Source organism: Trichechus manatus, unplaced genomic scaffold (genome assembly GCF_000243295.1).
Source record: "Trichechus manatus latirostris isolate Lorelei unplaced genomic scaffold, TriManLat1.0 scaffold00039, whole genome shotgun sequence".
Classification (NCBI taxonomy): Eukaryota; Metazoa; Chordata; class Mammalia; order Sirenia; family Trichechidae; genus Trichechus; species Trichechus manatus.
In genome coordinates, this window is record NW_004443975.1 from 6996713 (window position 1) to 7018151 (window position 21439).

The window sequence follows — 21439 nt, forward strand, 5'->3', positions numbered from 1 at the left end:
TCTTGGGCTCTGCGGCTCAGCCTCCCACTGATGACGTCTCAGCTATTAGTGAGCTATTAGGCAGTTCCTATCATATGAAATATTAAAGGACGCTGAAAGAGGAGCAGCAATGTCTGGTATCCTGCTACCATGCAGCTTGGAGGTGAGCAGAGGTTGGAGGGCAACAGGGTGCTGAGCGGCTGCTGTATAATGAGCTGAGGGGGGTTCATCCCTGGCAAGACAAGCGGAAGAGTCATTCTTAAAATGCTCCATATCACCGTAGCAGTGTAACTGAGCCCTGAGCAATCACATCAGATAGACCAACAGCACATTCACCTATCAGAAACGGAGGCAGAGGACACTCCTTTTGAGCTTCTGAGGCAAAAGGCCTTGGAAAGGCCTAGATTCTCCCACCAACAGTGTTTATTTGGAGCTTCTAAAATCCAAATTTCCACAGCCAGGAAGTTTGCACTTTGTACTTCTGTTTAGCCTTCTATGCCAACGACTGGTTGTTTTAGTAAACACCTGCTATATTTGGGTGTATGAAAGTCACTGATTTTACACAAAGAAGCTTCGCTCAGCAAACACTTTCATAGGTACTTGTCTTTAAGCAAAAAGGGTTTTACTTTGAGTAGCTTTCGTAAAAAGTTAGCTTACCAATGGACTCCTTTTTCCTCCATTATTTTTGCCTTCAGTCATTTTTCTCTTACTCATAATATTCTCATTCTGGGAAAGTCCAGACAGAAACAGGTTGGCAACATTCAACAATAGTCTAGTTTTTGACGAGACCAGATCAGTTGTTGGTGGAGTCAGTTTCAGCTCATGGCGACCTCATGTGTGTCAGGGTAGAATTGGGCTCCGAGGGATTCCAGTGGCTGATTTTTCAGAAGTAGATCACCAGGCCTTTCTTCTGAGATGCCTCTGGGTGGACTCAAACTGCCAACGTTTCGGTTAGCAGCCAAGCACATTAACTGTTTGCACCACCCAGGTGCTTCTTTTTACCCTTTTAAAATACTACTTTACCCTTTTTGAACCTCCGGGCATGAGGGAATGGTATGCTGTCCAGATAACACAGTTCAGGAAAAGCTTCCAGCTCCAGCTTGTTGGCAAAGCTCGTTAGCTGTGTAGTGAGTGCACCTGCTGTGTGTCTTCAGCCTTCTCCAGCTACTCTTTATCTCTGCTGCTGTGGGGCCAATATAAAGTTATCCATACCCTTTGGTGGTGTGGATTCTTCTCCTCTGTTCAATTTAGGAGTAGACTTATAACACGGAGCAGCTGCTGGATGATTCAAAAATGACTTTAGTGATATTCATAGCCAATTGATTGCATAGTTCTTTTGTGCAGAGTTGTCATTCAGTAAATATATATTGATTGATTGATTTTCTCCAAGCACTGAGATGCATTCTAAGCAGCCTGCAGCCTTCTTTTCTGTATGTAGAGGGAGAAGCATGAGGCGGTGGAGGATGGTACAGTTATGTTACTTGTGGAGATGGTCATCGTCATTATTGTTGTTGTTATTATGCAAGAACTCACTTCTGGTTATAGGAATAAAGAAGCCATTTTTGTATAATTTGCCTCTCACATCCTAATTCTGGGTATGACCTAACTCACTCAGCTGAGACATTTTCCCCTGTCATACGGAGCTATGTTGCTAAGCAACTAGATCAGTAATTGGTAAATACTTATATATGATTTGATTTGAGTTACACATAAAAATATGTAGCTGTTTTTTTCCTCTTCATTATTAGACAAATGATTATCATTTGATCTTATTTTGCCCGAATAAAATAAAATAACTGCTTTCTTCATTTGTTAAATTGCATAATAATGTGATGTAGTGGGAAGACTCTGGGTCTAGAAGACAGAAAACTCAAATCCTAGTTCCAGGTATGAGAATCACTAGCCCTGTGACTGTGGATAAAGTAAGGTAGCTTGTGAGCCTTCCTTTTTTTTCCCCCAGTCTGTAAGTTAAGGTACTGATTCCTTCTCTGCTTGCCTCACGGGGCTGGGTGAAGGATGGATGTGATGATATGTGGAAAATGCTTTAGAAAGAGTAAAACATCCCAAGGTTTAAGCACTGTCTAGAACTCTAGCCTATTGAATCCTGGGACTCTGTGTGTGTTGGTATAACTCCAAAGGCTAGCTTGATTAAAAAGTATGGAGCGAGCACACACTGTCCTTTTAGCATGGCGCTAAGCTATGAGGCAGGTCTGGGAGCTACAGAGAAATTAAAGATGTGGTCTCAACTCTCAGTGAGTTAATAATGCAGTGATGGAGGTAACACTGATAACATGCAGAAGCAAAAGGTAACCCCTCAAAGCTGCCTTTCATTAAATGTTAAAGCATAAGATATGTACTCTCAAGACCGATTGTTAAAAGAGTTCAGGGGACTAACGGTCCACACAAACTACAGCCTCATCTACTCTAAGACCATAACTAGATGATACCCGGCTACCACTAAAGACTGTTCTGATCAGGGCCACACTGGATGGATCCCGACAGAAAGGGAGAAAAATGTGAACAGAACTCAGATTCTTAAAAAGTCCGGACTTACTGGACCTGTTGAGACTAGAGGACTCCCCAAAACTGTCTCCCTGAGATAATTCCATAAACCTTGAACCAAAACTACCCCCTGAGGTTACCTTTTAGCTAAATAACAGATTGGCCCATATAATAAAGAATATTACCCGTGAGTACTTTGCACCTTTAAAAAATCATCTCTATGAGACGAAAGGCTCGATAATTACTCTGAAGCAAAGATGAAAGGGTTAGGGGACAGGAAAACTAGATTACTGGAATGAAACATCCAGAATGGAATTAATGAGAATGTTGACACATTGTGAAAAATGTAATCAATGTCACTGAACAATTTATATAGTAATTGTTAAATGGAAACATAATTTGCTGTGTAAAATTTCAACGAGAACACAATAAAATATTATTAAAAAAACAACAACAACAACAAAGAAGAATTCAAGGGAAAGAATGAGGATCTGCAAAGACTGAAGTCATCCATGAAGGCAACTTGCAAAAGCCCTTGAAGAATGGATAGATTTGTAAGAGGAGAATAAGGGTAAGTGTGTAGCGATGCTCACGAGGGGTTATGGTGGTGCATCAAATTGCAAAAAGCCATCCATTTCCAAATTAGAGCTGTCTAGCTGTAGCATTTTAACATAGTCTTATTTGAGGTTAGTGGTCAGCCATGTTTTGCTTCCTAGCAGTAAACATTTTATTTGAAGTCATGTCATGAACTACCTTCCTACACTAATGAAATGGATCATTTACATAAAAATTACAAACCCCCAAGACCCATATGCTTCTCCTTCTCTGGAGACATGGAAATGACCTCCCTGACAGCCAATTAGAAAAATGGAAAGGTGAGAGAGAATCCTTGTATTCCCTGTTTGGAGAGTTTCCAAAATGACTAACAAAAGCTTCATGGTGATGATGCCAGAATATGTTTAAATAGGCGTTATTTCAGAATGAAGCGTAATGGGTATTTGTACATGTGAATGAACATCTTAACTGTTTTCAGAAGCTCTGCCTCAGACCATGGGTTCTTGTCATATATCCCTGCGATTCTTAATCTGTTTTATTATCTTCTACCCCTGTGTCATTGACCCCATGGATTTCCTAGGAGCTGCTGTGATCTGTCATGTCATTGCTCATTATCAGATAGTCTTAATCCTCAGAGCATTGAAATATTTTATAATGGCATATGAGCCATTGTAGCCCGTGGCAGCACTAGCCATTTTCACGGTTAAATTGCAGCTTGGGTCGTCCTTTACATGGTGACAGTGGAGATTTTGCCACTCTCGTCCCCTCCTGGGTCGGGGCCCTTTCTGTGCAGCAGGTACAGCTTTCTGAGGGCCTCACCTTGCCCTTCTCCTGAGTAGGTTTTCAGTTGTTACCTCACCAATCAGTTGCTTGGGTCAGATTTAATTGAGCTTGAGTGGCCCCTGAATTTTTATATATTTTTAATCCAATATCTGAGCATCCCACATTGAACACTTTCTCAGACAAGATGAAATGTTCTCAGGGCCTGGTAAGGAACATATAGTACATAGAATTTTAACAAAGGATAGAGAATCTGTCGACTGTACTACCTGATTTTTCGCTCTGCCCCCTAAGGAAAGTTCTATACTTCGTGAAGCTAGTAATTCTTAAAAAAATTGTTAGGTCAATATTTTACTAGTCTATAGACACTCAGGGAAAGCCCTGGTGGCACAGTGGTTAAGAGCTCAGCTGCTAACCTAAAGGTTGGCAGTTCGAATCCACCAGCTGCTCCTTGGAAATCCTGTGGGGCAGTTCTACTCTGTCCAGTAGGGTCGCTATGAGTCGGAATCGACTGGATAGCAATTTTTTTTTTTTTTTAAATCTATATGGGATCAAATTGACAACAGCAACTTGAAAGATTAAATAGGCACCTTAGGGGGAAGTGAGTTTATGTTAATAAGGGAGGAACAACTCAAATAAGGAGGGTGAGAATGGTTGCCCAACTTGAAGAATGTAATCAGTGTCACTGAATTCAGATGTTAGGATAGTTGTCTTCTGCTTATGAAATGAGTAAGGATTGTGGAAAGAAAGGGGTAGAACCCAAAGGCAAGCACTCAGCTCCGTAGGTATAAATTCTTGCAAAGTACAGACTACTGCTCTTCCCCTCGCAGGCTGATAATGCTTAGCATGGCGCCATTTTCTTTATAGGTGTTCAGTAAATATTAATTTCATCCTGCAGAAGAGACTATCTTTCTCCTTGAAATAAGGCACAGAGAATTAAATGAAGCTAATGGATATTTAAAGATGTATGCTGGGATGAATAACTTTAGGAAATATGTGATAATAGCGTTGGTAAGAATGAGACAAATAAATATTGCTTATAGTAGCTTTCTGGTTTTTTTTTGTTTTTGTTTTTTTTCCTGATTGAAATCTTACAAAACAACCCACTCATCTGGTTTTCTCCCTTTGAAAAAATAACTTGTAAAAACAGTAATTACACAAAATACACTTCGAGCCAAAATGTCTTCATCTTTCCGATTCTTTTGTGACTACCTCTCCTTTATGTCACTGAATAATACAATTATACGTGAATGATTTCTGTACCTTAACCTTCTCCTATCTGTGTGTCATTGAAGTGCTACATAGAAAGAGCTGACTTCCAAGAAACTGGAGTATATAAAATAGAGCTCAAGCAGCTGGTTATAATGATGTCAAAATTAAAAGAAAATGTTATTATGGAATCCATGGCCATAGAATGTGGTTTCTATTAATTTTAGCAGTCTGAGAGTCTCAATATATTTATTTTATCTACATATTTTAAGGAGAAAATGATTTTAAACTGTATTCTCAAAATAATTCCTTTGTTTCTGTTTTTCTGCATAGAAGCCAAAAGAGGCTTCTCTAAATGGAATAGAGATTCCAGGAATCATTGCAGACTCTTTGCACTAGAAGGGAGCTTGGAAATCATCTTGTTTTTATAATGCATGCTGCCCTCTCTCTAATATTCTCTGTAAGAGTCTTCCAGCCACTGCTTGAACACTTCCAATAACAGAAAGCTCACTATTTTATAAAGCAGACCCTATCATGAATGTGTTACTCCAATTTTTAGAAAAATATCCCTTATAAAGCTACAAGATACCTTTAAATTTCATCTACTTGTTTTGCTGTTTCTGTTTATATAAGTCTAATCCTTATTCAGAGGCAATATGATGCAATGTAGGACACATAGATGTAGGTTCAGTCACAGTTCCACTACTTACTATCATTTTCCTGCAAAGTGCCTTTTATTAAGTACGTCCTGTGTGCTAGGCATTATGCTAAACCCTTTACATGTCTATTTCACAAAAAGTCTATTAAGTAGGTACCATTTTTGCTGTATTTTACTATCCAGAAACTGAAGCTTGATAATAATGGGTGGTACAAATGGTTAACACACTTGACTGCTAACTGAAAAGCTGGAGGTACAAGTCCACCAAGAGATGCCTCAGAAGAAAGGCCTGGCAATCTACTTCTGAAAAATCAGACATTGAAAACCCTATGGAGCACAGTCCTACTCTGACACACTTGAAGTTGCTATGTGTCAGAATCAACTCAATGGCAACTTGTTGGTTGGTTGCATAGTTGAGTGCCAACTACGTGCCAGGCACTCTGCTAAGCCCCTTATATAAACGTTATCAGAAGTTAAGTAACTTGCCTAAGCTTATCTACCTAGTGTCTACAGAAGCTGCATGTTCAAACTCAGGTCAGATACTCAAAGGCCTCTGAATTGAACCTCTTTAAGTCTCATTTCTTTGTCTCTGAGATGAGGGTAATATGATCTTCCTCACAGCTTTTATGAGGTTCAAAAAGATGGCCTCTGAAAGCATCTAGCATCCTTGCTTGAAAAATACTTTCTTCCACCTTCCACTTATTTATTTTTTTAAAGATCCTTTTCCTTCCACTTTCTCCAGACATAAGTTCTGTGGGCCAAATATCCCTGTTCCTTCAGACTACATTCATTCATCCAACAAATATTTATTGGCATTTCTGCCCTGGCAGAACTTACATCCTACAGGAGAAATAGATAATAAGCTATAAACATGATAACTAAGTAAATCATAGCATCATGGCAGGGAGAGGAGGTAAGGGAAATAGTAGTCTTGGTGGTATTCCATTTACTGTGTATAATATATTATTCCAAATGGCTGTGTAACCCCAAAAATTGCCCCAAAACTTAGTGACTTAAAGCAAAAAACAATTGTGTGTTATCTCTCATGGATTCCGAGGGTCAGGAATTTGGACAAAATACAGTGGGGATGGCTTGTCTCTGCTCCGTGATGTCTGGAGCTTTAGAAGACTTGAAGGATGGCAGCTAGAATCATCTAAAGCCTCATTTACTCACATGTTCGGCAGTTGATGTTGGCTATTGACTGGGGTCCTTACAACATGGCAGCTGAGCTCAAAGGGTGAGTGTCCCTAGAGAGAGAGCTAGGTAGAAGCCATATTGCCTTTTATGACCTAACCTTGGAAGTCATGCAGCATCACTTCCACCATATTCTCTTGGTCAAGGCAATTTCAAAGTTCCTTCAGGTTCAAGAGGAAGGAACATATACCCCACTTCTCAATGGAAGAGTGTCAATGTCATGTTGTAAGAAGAGCATGTGGGATAGGATATATATTGGTGCAGCTATCTTTGGAAAATAAGTCTTCCATGATGGGCAAGGTAGGTTCACTGACATTTGAGCAAAGATTTAAAGGAGGTGAAGGAATGAGCCATATGGCTGTCTCTGTCTGGGGCAGAGCATTCCAGGCTAAGGCAAGAGCCTGTGCAAAGACCCTGAGGTGGGAATGTACCAGGAGTATCTGGAGGCTAGTATGGCTGGAGTAAAGTGACAAAAGGAAGAGGATAGTAAGAAAGGAGGTCTGAAAGATACAGGGGAGTGGGATCAGGTTATGTAAGGCCTTAAAGGCCATAATAAGTACTTTGGCTTTTACAGTGAGTGAGATGGGGAGCCAAATAGGTCTTGAGCAGAGAGATATTTTAAAATAATTACTCTGACTGCTTCGTGGAGAACAGCCTGTAGAGGGGAAGTAGGTGGCAAAGGAGAAGAAAGACAAGTTAGGAAAAGATTGCAGGAATCTAGGCAAGAGAAGGTAGTGGCTCCGACTAAGATGGTAGCAGTACAGGTGGTGAGAGATGGTTGGGTATCTTGAAGGTAGAGACAACAAGATTTCCTGATGGGTTGGATGGGTGGTATGAGAAAAAGAGGACTCAAAGATGGCTGAGCCATTGGAAAGATGGAATTGCCATTTTCTCAAATAGGGATGGCTGAGGGCATAACAGTTTTGCAGGAAAAGATCAGTAACTCAGTTTTGGAGATGGCAAGTTTAAGATGCCTATTGGATACCCATTTTGAATTATTGAAGAGGTAGCTGGATAAATAAATATGGCATTCCGGGGAGGGGTCTAAGCTAGAAATAAAAAATCTAGGAGCCATAGGTGTAAGGATGCTATTTAAATTGTGTTCCTGGAAGACAGTGTTAAAGGATCAAGTATAGATACAGAACATCAAGTTTCCTTTGCTGGTTCCTTCTCTTCTCCCCAACCTCTTAAAGTCAGGGTACCCCAGGGCTCAGTCCTTGATCCTCTTTACTTGTATATCTATACTATGCTCTTTCTCTTCCCCTCTCTATATGTATACACTTTTATATGTATATACATATACATATACTCATATACTCAGTATATATATACATAATCTCTCCTCTCTTTATACACACACACGTATATATATACATATGTATATGTATTGAGCCCTGGTGGTGCAATGGTTAAGCACTTGGCTGCTAACCAAAAGGTTGGTGGTTGGAACCCACCAGCTGCTCCGCGGGAGAAAAGACTTGGCGATCTGTTACCGTAAAGATTTCAGCCTAGGAGACCCTATGGTGCAGTTTTACTCTGTCCATTAGGGTCACTATGAGCTGGAATTGACTCAACAGCACACAACAATATAGATAGATAGAATGTATATGTGTGTGTATATATGTATATGTACATACTGTGGTATAGATATACAAGTGAAGAGGACCAAGGACTGAGCCCTGGGATTCTCTGCCATTAAGAGGCTGGGGAGAAGAGAAGGAACTAGCAAAGGAAACTGGTGGAAAAGAAAGTGTATCAAGAACGAAGGATATACACACTGCTTCTGATACATTAGGTAAGATGGGGACTGAGAACCACTCAATTTATTGGAAGTGATTGTTAACTTTGACAAGAGCTGTTTCAATGGAATAGTGGGACAGAAGTCTGCTGGGCGTGTCTTTATGGAGAACAAAAGGAGAGGAATTGGAGAACGTGAGTATAGACAACACTTCTCGTGAGTTTTGCTGCAAAGATGAGCAAGGAAATAGAAATAGTAGCTGGCTGGGGAAGTACAATCAAGAGAAGGAGTTTTTTTGAGATGAGAGGAATACCAGCATGTCTATATGCTGTTGGAAATGATCCAGTATAGAGTGAAAATGTGATGTTGTAGGAGAGAGAGGGAAGTGAGGTCCTGGAGTGATGTCCTTGGGTATGTCCTTCATATGCTTTAATTTCAAGGACTCTCGCTTTCTTCGTCTGCGCAGTATGTGTGTGGGTATGTGGGCATAGGTGGCAGAAATAGGTAAAAGGAAAAGGAGAAAGTCAATCAACAGGCCACTACCTCTTCTGAGCTGCCTTTCAGCACCACCCTCTGCTCCTCTCCGTCTCCCCATTTTGGACTGGGAGCCCCACCTGGTAGGGGAGTGGGAGCCATGGCAGCTGCCTAGTCCTTTTTCTGCTGCACAAAAGGATCCTAAATGCAAATGGATAAACACCACCTTCCAGTGACTAGCAGATAGTCTTCTTCCCCCTCCTTTCTAACTCTCTAAGACAGAGGCAGCCTGGCTTAACACCAGTGAGGGATCACCGAGTCAGAGGAGCACGTGTCAGGAGAACTCAGTGCTGATGCCTGGTGCCACCGCCTGACACATAGCTCTGGATGAGTCACTGTTCGTTTAGAGAGAGAATCTTAAAGATTAACGAAAACTGCCAAGAGAAGCGACAGACTAGTAACGGAAGAGTTCCATTTCACCCATAATTTTAGAAGGAAAGCTTCAGGAAGAATGGCAATGAAATCATGACAAAAATATATAGATAATCCTGCTTTTTTCTTTTCACTCATTGGCAAAAGGAAGCATTTTGGAAATCTACTTTTGGTGCCCTTGATCTTTCATCAATCTACAACAGAGTGACTACAGAGTTCCTGAAGTTTGGCACACGGTATTGGGACATTTGCAGTATGTTTCCATCAAACTCTGTTTCTCGTGCATTCCATCTCTCTGTATTTCACTCTTGTGAAGTAGATTTTCAGTTTTATGACTGAGAAAAATTAAGCTTTGAAATGGTAATGCGATTTGCTATATTTGTGCCGTGGCAATTTTGTAGCTCGGGATTTGTCAAAAGCATGATAATTACTGATACAAAATTAAAACCAACTACTGGTATTCCAGATCATTAAGAGCGACAGGGAGGAAGGTGCGAGCGATGCTGATTTTGTCTTTCTGACCTGCCAGTCTGTAACCTGTTACGTAATTGAGAAGAACATTGGATGGACTGTAAGGTTTTGCTCCATAGAATAAAGTCATGGCAGTCTGTTTGTTTTAAGCGGCAGCTCAGATGTTTAATAGCATTTGATAAGGAAAAATTGGAGTTCTTAAAACAAGACTATAGTGTGAAAACACCAAGAATTAATCCAGAAATAAGTATGTTGTAGTTGCTGTTAGTTGCCATCAAGTCAGCTCTGACACACGGTGACCCCGCATACAACAGAACGAAACATTGCCCCATCCTGCACCATCTTCAAGATCGTTGGTATGTTCAAGTCCAGTGTTGCAGCCACTGTATATTTTGAGTGCCTTCCAACCTAGGGAGCTCATCTTCCAGCACTATACTGGACCATATTCTGTTGTGATCTGCAGGGTTTTCATTAGCTGAATTTTTGGAAGTAGATTGCTAGAACTTTCTTCCTAGTTTGTCTTAGTCTGGAAGCTCCACCAAAACCTGTCCACCATGGGTGACCTTGCTGGTATTTGAAATACCAGTGGCATAGCTTCCAGCATCATAGCAACATGCAAGCCACCACAGCACAACAAACTGACAGACGAGTGGTGGAGAAATAACTATATTGTCTGTGAAATATATTTTTTACTTATTGGCTATGAAGCCACGCTTATTTTCTCGTCTTACTCCTGCTTGGAACATTCCCATTAAATCTCCCAGTGGCAGACCTCAAACATAGGTCCTGGCTAGGCTGCTTTTTTAGAAAGCCACTTTGACTCACATCATCTCTTGCCTTGTTTTCTACCTCTACTCTGTGATAAAGTTGTATTTTAAACATTACAGGGCACTTGAGTGATGGACGATGTGATGTGAACATCCAGTATTATTAATGATACTGGCCACCTCCACTCCTCCGTTTCTCCATTTGCACCTCTCACTCCTGGTGCTTGCCTGTGAATTGCAGTTTGTATTTAAACACTGTCCTGCAGAAAAGCCGGCTTTCCCCTGGGCTCAGCACTCTGCACCCTATTTGGTGTTGTGTTTCTAAAGCCAGTTTCATTTATATTCCCCCTATCGACCTGGGCTTGTGTTTTCCTTCCACAGCTGTGTACATAACATGCCTTGATTGCTTGCCACATGGCTCTTCATCAGACTGGTGTGGATTTTACAAGGTGTTAGAATTTTTAAATAGCTCATAAGGCCTCTCACAGTTGAGTTTATACCAGAGAAGTTATGGAATGATTAACCTAATTGGTGTTGTTTATCCACAGAGATGACCAGCTGTATTCATGCTAAAGCTGAGTGTTTGTGGATAAGTAGTAAACAATTCTTTGTAAATGCTGATTGCAGAACTGTGCGTTTTTATGGCTTTTTTTCTGATGCATAAGTGATTGGGTCGCTCATTAAGTTCACTGTTGTAGTGAGGGGCTATTACAGAGCACACTGAAGGTAAGGAGAGAAAGTACTGCAAAGCTCTTCAGTAAAAGCTCTTAAGGGGGTTCTTTAAGAGAAAGAAAATAAAGTAACCCTACCGTATCTGATTGATTATACAGTAATTTTCCCTTTGTTGTCCCTTATCTTCATTTTTTCCTCCAGAGCTGCCCAGAAGTTAAATCTGTCTTCTAAAAAGAAGAAACATCGGCCTTCTACTTCTTCTGTGGCTGAGCTGCCTCTCTTTGCCACCAGCTTCAGTGGGATTCTGCAGACCTCCCCTCCCCCCGCCCCACCCTGTCTGCTGAGAGCCGTCAACAAGGTGAAGGACACCCCCGGCCTGGGCAAGGTAGGCACGTCTGCTGTCGCAACCACTACCTTAGAGTGTGGGGTTCTGGGCCCAGGGGAGAGAAGACGGTGAGGTCTCCAATTTGTTAAAGTAAGGTAACAGGATAAAAAGGAGATAAGACAAAATGCAACTGGGGGAAAAAAATGCTGTGGAGTAGCTTCTGACTCACGGTGACCCCGTGTGCCAGAGTAGAGCTGCTCCATCGGGTTTTCTTGGCTGTAATAATAATGGGAGCAGATCCCCAGACCTTTCTCCCGTGGTGGGTTCCAACTGCCAACCTGTAGGTTAGCTGTAGAGTGCAAACTGCGCCACCTAGGGACCGCGTATTGCAAAATTTTCTTTGTTTAGGTAGACCAGTACCGCTGACGTGAAGTCAACTCTGACTCACGGCAACCTCACGTGTCTGAGAGTAGAAGTGTGCTCCACAGGGTTTTTAATGGCTGATTTGCAGAAGTAGATCACCAAGCCTTTTTTCCAAGGTGCCTCTGGATGGGCTGGAACTTCCAAACTTTAGGTTAGCAGCCAAGTGCATTAACCATTTGTACCAAATTAAAACATTTAAGTTGTTGGAGATCTGATTTGATTTTGTGGAAAGTAGCTTTGTGTTGTTTGACAGAACTGTAGCCATTTGGAGAAAAGACAAAAGGCCACAAAAGAGAGAAGGCAGAGGCAGGAGACATAGTACAGGAATAAGGCAAAGTTTATTCCCAATTTCCCCATGACACTTTCACTGTTTTTCCCCTTCAAAGAAATCATAATTTCTATTTTTGAACCAGACTATTGATGGGATTTCTGGGGAGCATTTTAAGTTGTGCTTTTCTGGCCAAGAAATGCAATTTTGAATTGTTACAAATACTTAGAAAGAGATGTGGGAACATTTATTACAAGATGGTGCTCAGCTCTGTTTGGAATACCTTTATTTTTAAATGCCATCTCTGAAGTCTTTCTCTCTTGTAAGATAAACATCTGGGTGAAGTAACTTATGGTTACGCTTCAGTTGCTAAATAAGCTGGGACTTCTAAAAAGGTTTATGTAAAGAGGTGGCTGCTTTATTTCTTTAAGTTTTGTCAGAAGCTGAATGGTGTATACAACCTTGCCAGTCCTTTGCCGACTTAACCTGAATCCGCTGTGAGCTTCATTTTGAGAAGTTGCTAGTCTCGCTGAAGGGAGCATCTACTAAATTACGTGGATTGACATTTTATTTATTTAGATCACTGACTACCTATCCTTTTGCCCCAAACATAATAGTCATACCCAGGTTCATGGTCTTTGGTAGCCTCAGCCTAACTCCGTAGTCCTTCCAGAATTTATCCTCACACCCTCTGCCCCTCTTCCTTCTGCTTCTCTCCTCTTTCAGTTTATACTGTCTCCTTCCCTGCTACCCCACCCCAAATTTCACCGTTGTGTTAGGAAGGTATTAACTTGATTTGTTATTCTTTCCAAAAGCATATAAATTTTAAAAGATTATATTGACTAGGCAATGCTTACTCTAATGCAAACCATCCAGTCCTGGAATTTTCCAAGGTTTTGGAGTAGAGATGAGAGTTTTCAGCTGAGGCTTTTCAGGACCAGAGGTAAAGTAAGACACGAAGCAGCAGGTCAGGGGCCTGGGCTCAGTCTGTGAGGGTGGCTCTCATGTCACTGGACATGTAAAGAGATGAGAAAACAGTACCACCAGGTCTCCTCCCATGGAGAGGACTCGATGTGGATGGAGGCTTCCTAGGAAGGGCAGTGGTAGCCCCAAGGGGCCACTGGAATAGTAATGGATGGTTATTAAGCTTCTTTCTAAGCAGGGTAGGTCCAAGTACAGGCAGCCCCTGGGTTACGAATTAGATCCATTCCTAAGTGTGTCTTGAAGAAGAATTTATAGGTAAGTCAGAACAGGTGCATAAAGTTCTTATTTAGCCTTACTTTAGTGCAAGGCTTTGAACTAGTTTGTCTGGTTCGAACCATTGCTGAGAATTTTCATTTCTAACAAGTTCCCTGCTGAGAATTAGCATTCCCCCCCCCCAGACATACTGAATCAGAATCTACATGTTAACAAGATCCCCAGGATTCTTATGTATAACTTCCTGGAAACTTGTTAGAAATGCTAATTCTCATCAGGGAACTTCTAAGAAATGCAAATTTTCAGCAGGGATTCAAACCAGAATGAACTGTGGTTGGAAGCCCTGCTTTAGTGCAAGAAAAGGCTCAAAACCTTTTTAAAATTTAAAAGCTGCATATGCAGCAAGTGAAGGTGATTGTGATAAAGAATCTGTTGTGAGTAGGGGTTGCAGGGTAGAGGGCCAGTGAAAAAGAGGAAGACCCTCAATGAAATGGATTGATACAGTGGCTGCAACAATGGGCTCAAGCATAACAATGATTGTGAGGATGGCTCAGGACAGGGCAGTGTTTCCTTCTGTTGTACATTGGGTCCCTATGAGTCAGAACCGACTTAACGGCACCTAACAAGAAGGGGTTGGGGTAGGGGTTGGGTCTGTGTCTTAGTTATATAGTGTTGCTATAACAGAAATACTACAAGTAGATGGCTTTAACAAAGAGAAATGTATTCTCTCACAGTCTGGGAGGCTAGAAATCCAAATTCAGGGCGTCAGCTCCAGGGGAAGCCTTTCTCTTCCTGTCAGTTCTGGGGGAAAGTCCTTGTCATCAGTATTCCCCTGCTTTAGGAAATTCTCAGCACAGGGACCCTGAGTCCAGAGGACACATGCTCCTGGCTCTACTTTCTTGGTGGTGTGAGGTCCCACTGTCTCTTTGCTGGCTTCTCTTTTTTTTCTCGAGAGAGATTGACTTAAGACACAACCTAGTCTTATAGATTGAGTCCTCCCTCTATAACATAACTGCCTCTAATCCTGCCTCATTAACATCATAGAGGAAGGATTTACAACACAGAGGAGAATCACATCAGATGACAAAATGGTAGACAACTACACAATATTGGGAGTCATGGGCAGGCCAACTTGACACATATTTGGGGGAACAATTCAATCCATGACATTCTTATTGTGATGAACAACTCATTTCGAGTAGGGGTTGGAGTGGAGGTTGGTCCAGTCGTTTCAAAGTGAGGGCAAATTTACATCACATTAAAGGGCAAGTACAAGTTGTCCGTAAGTCAATGTTCGTAACCTGGGGAATTACGGTAACTGCAGGACTTGTGTTTTGCTGAGAGAGTTTGCAGCTTCCGTGTCAGAGCTGAGCTGTTCTGGAGACAGTGAACTTGAGGGCTGTTGCAGTCTCCTTCTCCTCTCGTGTTCTAAGCGACATTCGCCTTCTCTTCTGAATAAATGGGAACAGATATTTAAATGATATCATTTTGAAGAGGCACTAGGTTATTAGCCAACCTGAAGTGCTCATATACCCCAGTATGACCCCTGTCCAGGACACCTCAGATGAACCACTTGAGAAACTGTCTTTCTGCATCTATAACACTGGCCCTGTCCATGGAACCTAAAAGGGTGGATGTAGATACATCTTGAGGTGGGGCCATGGCCTGAGCCCCAAACCCAGGACCTCTGTCTTTCCATCCTCATCCCTAACGCTCTCCCTGGACTTCTGAGACAAGGGATCAGGGTGCCAATCAGCAGAAAGTTTGTAAACAGCCAGGAAGATGACTCAGCACTTTCACCAACATAGTGTGGAGGGGTATAGGTCTTTATTTCAATACTGATTTCATGACATACCATATGTAGTTTCCAGGTATAAGGTGCCTTACAGTTAATAGTTATAATAGTTAATAAACAGTTATTATTAGTTGCTGCTGAGTCAATTCTGAGTCATGGTGACCCCATGTGTCAGAGTAGAACTGCTCCATGTGGTTTTCAAGGCTGTGACCTTTTGGAAGCAGATTGCCAGGCCTTTCTTCCAAGATGCCTCTGAGTGGGTTCAAACTGCCAACCTTTCAGCTAGTAGTCAAGCACTTATCCGTTTGTGCCACCTGGGGACTCCTGTTAATAAACTAAATCTTGTGAATCAGGCACTTAATTAATGATAACAAGATATTATCCCTCTCACTCACTTGCAGCCCAACATACTTTTTTGAATGGGAGAGAAAAGGGTGAAGTTAACCAGCTGCGAATGGCAGGAAGTCCTGAGTTTATCCATGGAAGGGCGTCATGAATGGAGTCATCAGCCTGTGTGTCACAGCAGGTGACAGAAGTGTGACATCTGTGTGACCAGTGGCACATGGCAGCTGATCCTCATTTCTGCCCTACTGGGGATCTGGGGGCAGTGGCGGAGCAAGTGACAGTTGGAGGGTATGTGCTTTCTGGAAGATAGTCGAAATCATCCACTTGTTACTTTAAAGCACGTGCAGTGATTGAAACAAGAGGTCATTAAGCACACATCCCACCCTGCCTCTTCCTGCCCGGGAGGGTCTGGTTCCATAGTACCAGAAGATTTGCACTCTGCCATATAGGTGCCCGACTGCATATAGGTACCTGACTGCCTGACCTTCAGCCGAGCCCCCTTCTTCCCAGACTCCTGCTTTTTCCACCCGCTGATATCTCGCTATAATTAGGACCTGCAGTTCCTTTTACCTGTATGGGAAAATTCCCATCAATTTACCTCTGTTGCATAATTTACATTTTAATATCTCACAGAAATACAGTGGAGCTTAATATAGAACATAAAGAATTGGCCTTGTGTATAAATAGGCACATTTGAAATAGACAAGATTGATCAAATTGCCAAAAGCAACTCAATTATTTAAACCTGAGCTGGGGCCTCCTGGGGTGGGGAGCAGGGAAGCTGGGACCCTTGAGGTACCCCTGAGGGTGAGAGCCTTATTACCCAGTCCAAGCTCCACCTCTCATGCCTGAACCAACCAAGAACCTCCTCAGGAAGCTGGGAGGTTTTCTCTGATACGGGAGGGATCTTACGGGTTTATTTAGAGCATCCTGCCCGCATGGTAAACAAGACACTTAGGCCCAGTAAGAGTAAGAGATTTTCCAGTGGTCCAGAGTCAGGGTCAGAGGTCAAGACATTTAGTCCATTTTATTTTTTTACTGTTTCACTGGATTGACACTAGATATACATGGCCCTCTAAAATTGTGGGTTTTTTATGACAATGGAATATTATTCCATCATGAAGAGAAATGAAGTCCTGATACATGGTATGAAATGGACGAACCGTGAAAACATTTTGCTGACTGAAATAAGTCAGACACAAAAGGACAAATATTACATGATCCCACTTAAATGAAATATCTAGAATAGGCAAATGTATAGAGAAAGAAAGTAGATTAGTAGTTACCAGGGGTGAGAAGGAGGGGAAACGAAGAGTTATTACTTAAGGGGTACTGAGTTCCCATTTGAGGTGATGTAAAACTTTTGGAAATGGATGATGGTGATGGTAGCTCAATGTGGTGAAAGTAATTAATGTCACTGAATTGTACATTTAAAAGATGTTAAAATGGCAAACTTTTTGTTATGTATATCATTTTTACCACAACTAAAAATATTGGTGGTGGAGAGAAGAGTGTAACGGGGCCGTGGTGGTAGTGAAACAACATCTGGAACCAGTTACCTTCATCCAGTGGAGAAGGACATGCTTCCCTTTGTAGAGTCACGGTTGGGAGGTTGGGAGAGAAAGGGTAGTAACCGCCAAGAGCAGACACATAGGGAGATCAGGAGCTCTCCATTTCACACCACCCCTCGTTCCTGCTGGCTGCTTTTTCAGCAGCAAACCCCGCAGAGAGTCCTTGCTGGCCATTGAACATTTGTTGAGATAAACACTTTCTGGAGGCCACGGTGAGGAAGAGAGAGAGATGGAAGAAACTGAGGGAACTTCCAGTAGACTTGGAGCTGAAGCACAGCACACACACACAGGAAACATCTCAAGATCCTCCACGCTTAGAGCAGTCGCTGGCACACAGCAACTTTTTATTGAGCACCTACTATGTGTCAAGGAGTGCTGGTGGCGCAGTGGTTAAGAGCTATGGCTGCTAACCAAAAGATGGGCAGTTCAAATCCACCATCTGCTCCTTGGAAACCCTATGGGGCAGTTCTACTCTGTCCTATGGGGTCGCTGTGAGTCAGAATCGACTCGATGGCAACAGGTTTGGTTTTTTTTTTTTTTTTTTTTTGGTTTACTGTGTGTCAAACACTGTGCTGGGCATTAGGTTTGCAATGATAGATGAAGCAGAGGGGAATCTTCTTATAGCACTAATAATCTAGCACATTATTCCAAAGCTTTTTATCAATCAATCTTAGAAATCTCACCACTTTGGACTAATTTGAAGGACAATCTGATTTAAGAAAAAGTCAGAGTTACCGACTTAAAAAATTCTTTCATGTTGTATAAAGTAGTCTACTAAGTGGTCCTTGTAGAGATACTCTTAATGAATAGATAAAGATGATTTGTGATTAATCGATCAAAGCAGCTTAGTTTATATTTCATTGATTTGGCTTATGTGCAAATGATACCTCTAATCTGTTTGAAAAGGGCTCCTTCTCCTAAATCAGTAAACGCTTTTCATGACATTTGTTTGCGCAGTTAATTAACATCATGTTTAAGGTTCATTGGTTAGTGTGTTAGAGCTTAATGTCAGAGCTCTTTGTCTTGGATTACAAGCTTCTAGAGCAAAGCGTGTTATCTGTTTAACTCCCTAAGTATCTGGGTCTACAGCCACATCAGGAGTGGATAACGCTTTCAGAGGTGAGCATGATCATGGCAATGGTCACGCTGGTGATGAATCCATATCTGGGTTGATTCTCCTCTTCCCAGAAGAATACATGAAGTATGAAGGGAAAGGAACTTTCGTTTTCCTTCCTCATCTCCAAGAATGCCACAAAACTATGGCAGTGATCAGCATTCAGCCTATTTCCCCAAACATGTTTTGAGAATATAAGAAAACTTTCCTAGGTGTGTGCTAGCAGCAAGAAAACAGATTCTCTAGAATTTGGAAGGATCATAATGGATGGAGCAAACAGGAAGAGGAATTGTGGAAAATGAAGTTAGGTACAGGTTAAGGAGCGGCTGTCATGCTTAATTCATCCAGCAAATACAGTGAAACCTGTGAGAGCCAGAGCTCGCCAGGGCTGCCTGGTTTTTCCGGGTCTCACAAGTTTTCCGCCTTTGATAGAGTGCAGTCTTACACTTTTCTATTGCTCGTTTTAGTGGAAAATATTTGAGTTTTCCTTCTCTGACACGTTTTCGCCTTACGCGGGTTCCGGCTTTCATAGGTTTTACTCTATCTATAAAGACCTGTTGTGTGCCAGGTAGGTGCCACTGTAGGGGACAGTACCCAGGAGTTGGTTGGCCACATCCCTAGGTAGGAAAGGGGGAGGGTTTATCCTGGTCTCCATAAACTCTAAGCTCCCATGAAAATGCTTGACTGGCATTCAGCCTCACCAACTGCCCCTGTGCTATAAATGCCACGTCCTTCTCCTTGGGATCCCCACTTGGCCTAATCTGAAGGGCTGTACAGTATCTGTTACAGTGTATCCATGTAATAGCCACCCATGCTGATCCACCTGCGCTTTTCTGAAATGCTTAACTGAGACTTCTCTGTGCGCAGTGCAACCCAAGTCAGTGATTTGGTGGAGTCCTCAGAGTTGTTATTCAGAAGTAGACTCGTTTGTCTGTCCAGATTACTTTTCCTTCTAACATGCAGCAGCTACAGCCATTATCCTCTGTTCTCCTCAGCCCTCAACATTAATTCCTCTGTCTCCTATTCAGTATATTTTGACCTCTATTAAAACTTATATTAAATATACACCAGTGTGCACATGCGTATACACACACACACACACACAAATATATATATATATATATTTTACTTGGCTTATATAACACTCACCCAATCCTGCCCAGTTTGATTTTAAACTTTATTTTATTTGATGTGTAAACTAATAGAATAGAAAAATTAAAAGAACCAGATGTGCTTTTTAGTAGAAACTTTTTCCTTCATAGATTTATTGGTATTTTTAGGGTAGAAATCATTCAATTACTAAACCTTTGTAACACTATATGGAAGAGAAGGAACCCTGGTGGTGCAGTGGTTAAGAGCTTGGCTGCTAACCAAAAGGTCAGCAGTTCGAATCCACCAACCACTCCTTGGGAACCCTTTGGTGCAGTTCTACTCTGTTCTATAGGATCACAATGACTCTGAAATCGACTCAATGGCAACAGGGTATGCGAGAGAAAGACAAGATTCCTGGTCAGCTTAAGTTCTGATTACAGAAAGAGGGGGAAAATAAAAGAAATATTAAAGAAGAATGAATACAGCCATTTTTCATTTATGCAACAAGTAGAAATGTTTAGTTACAGTTTTCCTTTATTCAGGAAGTGATGCCGGGTTATATGGAGGAGAAAATGTCATGCCTTCCAGCCCAACAAGGTACAGATTATTTAAACAATGTGCCAATTGGCCAGTTCCTTATATCATTCCTGCTTTTCCTCATCCTGAAGCTTTATCAAAGAGAAAGTCATTTCAAGTTTATACGAAATAAAGAACTCAAATGTGGTAAAAACCTCGGGATGCCGGTACTCATTCACTGTTCACTACTCCATCCTTAAACACTATAGACAGGAATTGTGAATTCTGTCTTGGTGTACTGTTGGGGGGAAAAAGGGCTACATAAATAATACATGGACATTCATCACTATAGCTAGCCTGATAGCTTTGTAAATTAAATTGTTAGCTCTTCTGGGAAATAAACTCGGTGAGCTTCCACTCCCCAATTAGAGTTGTTCTTTTCTCTGCTCAGCTGGTTTTGGTTGAGTCTGCGAAGTGCGTGTAGTTAGAGACTTTTTCTCTCTTTCTTTTTGACCCCTCCACCAACTCGTAGCAAAAGGAGAAGGGAGACTTGGGAAAAGCGTTCCGCCTCATTAATCTTCTAGATTTCTTTTTTCCTGTGGATTCACAGATTTCCACGGCACAGTCCTCCAAGCATGCGGCAGCCCGCGGGCTGCACATGCACGCTAGTCTCTGCATGTCCCAGAACCCGGAACTCGGGCAGTGCAGAAGGCGGTGTGGAACCTTCCGGCTACGGGAATAACAGCGCTGCTTCTGGGATGAACTCCACTGACTTAAGTCATGGGGACATTTTTCCACCCCACCCTCACCCCCACCCCCTGCCTTCCTGCCACGCACCCTTGAATTGAGCAGTCTTATTCTTGCAAGAGTGCTTAGGCGGTGCAATCAGTTAGCACACTTGCTACTAACAGAAAGGTTGGAAGTTCCAGTCCAGCCATATGCACCTCTGAAAAAGTGTAAAATACTATTTCTGAAAGATCACAGCCATTGAAAACCCTATGGAGCACAGGTCTACTCTGACAGACATGGGATCGCCATGAGTCGGAGTGAACTCCACAGCAACTGGTTTTTTCATTCTTGCAAAGGAAAGGAAACTATTAGGAGGAGGCTCTCTATTAAAGGCCACTGGATGGAAAGTCACAGTGAAGACATGGAAAGTGCATGTCATTTTTTGTCCTTCATTATTGGTACGGCTACGTTTAATTCTGATCAAACTGGCTGAATATAATTTTCTGTTGTCCTCATTATCAGATGGGGAACTAGAAGGGTAGGCAGAACATTCCAGTTTAATTAGGTCAGATTTTTGGTAGGTGGCACATTACTGCATATAAAGTACTCATTTTCTGGCTTTCTTTGCCTGAG

The 21439-nt window shown here is 41.9% G+C and overlaps 1 protein-coding gene across 1 annotated transcript in view; it reads left to right on the plus strand.

Annotated features, from left to right (window-relative positions):
• The window catches only part of KIF26B (kinesin family member 26B), a 572671-nt gene that overhangs the window by 390352 nt on the left and 160880 nt on the right, over positions 1-21439 (plus strand). The window contains exon 6 of the mRNA XM_004375868.3: positions 11633-11816. Coding sequence (XP_004375925.1) covers positions 11633-11816 — 184 coding nt within the window. The remainder of the gene's footprint in view (positions 1-11632; positions 11817-21439) is intronic.